We start from the raw sequence: 3,915 nt of genomic DNA, 5'->3' as shown, positions 1-3,915 counted from the left end.
TCATATAAAAATCTATTTTGAATGCTGCGGCTAATTAAAATAGTTGTATTACATGAAATTTAAAAAAACTCTTCATAAAAAAAGTAAACTTAATAATATAATAACTTAGCATCAGTAATTTATTAAGGTAAAAATGCCTAAATGTATGTTTTAAACAAAGTAAAAATTTATTTTGTTTCTAGAAAAAGAAAACATTTTTGGATGAAACACAGTTTGCAAACGGCAAAATTTTGCAATGTAGCCTACGTGCAAAAATTTGTTGATCCCCGTTACTTTAACACATACTTTTACTAGTGGAGAACTTTAAGATCTAAAGTGTGGAAGCATTTTCCAACTGATTGGTAAACAAAATTTTGTTATTGAATTTTATGACTGAAGTGTTAGCTATTGTCTGATTAAATTCTTAGAGTAATTTTTGATATTCTTAACTAAACACCTGGTCAGAAAAATAATTACTTAAAGAACTTATATAAGCAGTTTTTTTAATTAAATTTATCTGATAGCTGAAAATTTTTTACACTAAAAAAAACAGTAATAAAAATAAAAACTGCTGATTGATTTTTTTTCAAACTACTAAAACAACTTGTAGACATTAAAATAAAAATTATAAAATTAATGAAACTTTATTAGGCGAATAAAATCACTAAAACATTCATGCAAATTGTTCTAATCTAGCAAAAACATTTCATAAATACATTTCATCACGAAATAAAGCCTTTTCTACTGACGACTTAACGCTACAATTCTTTACATTTCTATAAGTTTCTGCATACAGCAAGTTTTATATAAATGTATCATATAAAAAACAATGGTTTTGTAGCATCGTGCATCTGAATTTCCCAAAGTGGATGAAATTGAAAATGATGGTGGGAAACCTTGATGTGTACAGTTGCCTTCATTTAGAACTTTTTTGTTTATGGAATTTACATAAGCACAAACATAAAGGTTCTAAACTGTGGCAGCTATGTTGATGTTATTATTATTGCCTCAGGTGTTTCGGGATAGCGATCTTTGTCTCAATATTGTCGCATCCAAGCATCTGTGTGTCGTTAGTTCCTCTTACAGCTTCATTTGCCTCTTCCTTAGTGGCAAACTGAACATAGCCATGACCTCTGGACTTTCTGTCAGAGTGGAAACATACCTAGGCAGATTTTTAATGTTTTTTGGCTAGTTTATTATTTTTTAATGATAAAACTAAGGTAGTTTACATAGATAACAAGTTTTATAACTAAAGAATAACAACGTAGGATAGTAGCTTAATAAAAATCGGGTAGCTAAGTTAGACAGTTATAAAATATTTATTTATTTACGTATACCGCTACTACTCTAAAAAGAATATTTTAGTTGTAAAATAAATATTCAACAGAAACAATACTTAGAAGTATTACAAAGCAATAATTCATAAAAATTATATTAAAGTAGTTTTCATAACAGTTATTTTTATAACAAAAATAACCTTGGCCTCCACGATTCTTCCATACTGTTGAAATTCTTCTCTCAGCTTAGCATGACCTACGTAATCAGCCAGGCCTCTGACGTAAACACTAGTTCCCGGTTCATGACGTATTGGTGTGTTACGTGGAGCGAAAGGTGGCACAGCAGCCGACGGAGCGAAATTAGGCATAGGAGCCGATAAAACGAAAGGTGGCATAGGAGCCAATGGAACGAAAGGTGGCATAGGAGCTGATGGAACGAAAGATGGCATAGGAGCCGACGGAGCGAAATTAGGCATAGCAGCCGATGGAACGAAAGTAGGCATAGGAGCCAATGGAAATAATGCAGGCCTAGGAGCCGACGGATTGATAGGTTGCCTTGAGGCTAGGGTTCGCATGAAAACCGATGGATCGATATCAGTAGGAAGCATGATAATTTGAGGTGGATAATACATGGTGGGATCTGATGGCTTTTTTGCTTTTACGCCATAAGTTCTGTTAAATTCCAGTTCTACAAATATTTAATAAGTTTAAAATTTATAGGTAGAATTTATAGGTCAAAAAAGTAGGTTATACTTTAAAAAATTTAAGAGACAACACAACTACTTGACTTTGAAAAGAAAATGTTACACTATATAAATATTAAAGGAATGACTGAACTAAGATTTAAGTTGTTAAAAAACCTTTGGTTTACAGTCAAATTAAATATAATTTTTTGAAAATAATGGTTTTCTAAAACTTAATGTGAAAAATATATAAAATTTTGAAAAAAAACTTCACTTTTAAAATCTTAATAACTTTCCATTTTTAAAGTTCTTATTAACAAAATTACAACAACAAACCTTTCAAATTGTTATCTATCGATATTCTGCTGAACACAATATCAACTGATGATTTTTCTGCAAACTGAATCATCACTTTGTCTATTTTCCTCACCAATTCACATTTTTCAATCTCACCGTATACCTAAAAAAGAAATAGATCACTTATATATTTTACTATGATAAACAATTTAAACTAAAAACTATGAAATGTAACTATTTATTCGACAATTTGATGGCATAAAAACTTTAACAGCTTTTTAACCAATACAAAATATATTTAAGCCTACCTTGAAAATTTCTTTAAAATAATTTTTAGTTTTGTCTCCTAATGCAACATAAATCCTCTTTTCTTTATCCATTTGCAGTTCTTCTTTTGTTCTGTACTTACATACAGTAACCTGTATACATGTATGTTTTAATTAAGCTTTTTAAACTGCAATTCAGTGACAAACAACAATGCTACAAAATACTTAAGCCTGATTTTTAAATTTAACATTTAAAATAGGAGAATGATCTATCAATTAAACATCTAGTTAGAACTACTTATTAACTTAGATTGACTTTTAGTCAAATAGCAGTATACATTACTTAGAAATTCATATCAAGAGCCAAAATTCTAACTTGTTCTAATAAAGCAAAAACTAACCAATCTTTCATAAAGAATAGTGTTGTGATATTTTTTAACACACATATCTGCTTCACTTATAGATTGAAATTCCACGATAACATATCCTTTTGAAACTTCATTCCTATTTTTTGCTATCTGTTATAATATTAATAAGCATAAAATCATTGAAAGTGAATAAAGTCAAAACGATTTCAAAGTTGTCAATTTACTTGTTATTAAAAAAACATTTGTTGGTATATACATACATTTATGTTTACTTATTAGGTTTAAGTCTTGTTTGTTTTATCTGATCGCTACTAAATTTTCTGGCACTTTGAAACAAAGTTAATCAATATAAAACGTTGCAGTCAATTGAGAAAAAAAAAGCTTATAAGTTATCAGTCATGAATACCAATAAAATTTACCTTGCAACTTTTCACATTTCCAATGGATGAATTCAAAAATTCCTCAATGTCACTTGCGCTGATGTTTTTGTCAATGTTGTTGATGTACACTTTGTTTTCCATTTTATAAAGTTTATTAGTTTTTCTACGCTGAATTTTATTCAATTACACAATTTAGACATTAAAAAAATACCAAAAACTAATTTTTTATTTAAAAATTGTAAATATAGGAAGAATAGTCAGCAATAAATAGCTTTAAGTGAAATAGATATAAACACAAATGAAGAAATTGTAGTATACTGACAAAATATTTTGTAATTGAGTAAATATTAAAAATTTTGCAATTTTAGATGAGCAATAATGAGGTCTGAGGTATAATTGAAGGTAAACATTTCTAATTAAACTTTTTAGTTTGTTCCTAATAATGAACATTTAAGAAATTATAAAAAATAGTTCATTTTTTAGTACTTTTATTCTAGTAACTTACCACAAACAATTACCTGCCTGATGTGTTAAACTTAAATTCAAAGGTTTAAACAGATAAAAACATAGAACAATTGTTTTAAAATGTAGAGTTATTTTTTAGCAGTCCAAAAAACAATTCACCATATTTAAAAAACTTAACCTGTACAAGATTCATAAATAGC

The 3,915-nt window shown here is 28.3% G+C and overlaps 1 protein-coding gene across 1 annotated transcript; it reads right to left on the bottom strand.

Annotated features, from left to right (window-relative positions):
- Positions 1-979: 979 nt before the first annotated feature.
- Positions 980-3,391, bottom strand: LOC145834676 (polyadenylate-binding protein 4-like). The gene is made up of 5 exons (XM_082942173.1): positions 3,290-3,391; positions 2,904-3,020; positions 2,276-2,399; positions 1,457-1,944; positions 980-1,141 (listed from the first exon to the last, which is right to left on the bottom strand). Exons 1-5 carry the CDS (start codon positions 3,389-3,391, stop codon positions 980-982), a joined length of 993 nt encoding a protein of 330 aa, XP_082798299.1.
- Positions 3,392-3,915: the final 524 nt, after the last annotated feature.

Source organism: Thalia democratica, chromosome 1 (assembly GCF_965202585.1).
Source record: "Thalia democratica chromosome 1, ktThaDemo2.hap1.1, whole genome shotgun sequence".
Taxonomy (NCBI): domain Eukaryota; kingdom Metazoa; phylum Chordata; class Thaliacea; order Salpida; family Salpidae; genus Thalia; species Thalia democratica.
The sequence above is the reverse complement of the archived record's forward strand: the minus strand, read 5'-3'. Positions and strand labels throughout refer to the sequence as shown.

Coding starts and splice junctions, on each gene's coding strand:
- LOC145834676 (XM_082942173.1), bottom strand. CDS start 3,391: ATGGAAAACAAAGTGTACATCAACAACATTGACAAAAACATCAGCGCA. Junction 1,945..2,275: donor GATAGATAACAATTTGAAAG/GTTTGTTGTTGT, acceptor AAATATTTGTAG/AACTGGAATTTAACAGAACT. Junction 1,142..1,456: donor GAAGAATCGTGGAGGCCAAG/GTTATTTTTGTT, acceptor AAATCTGCCTAG/GTATGTTTCCACTCTGACAG.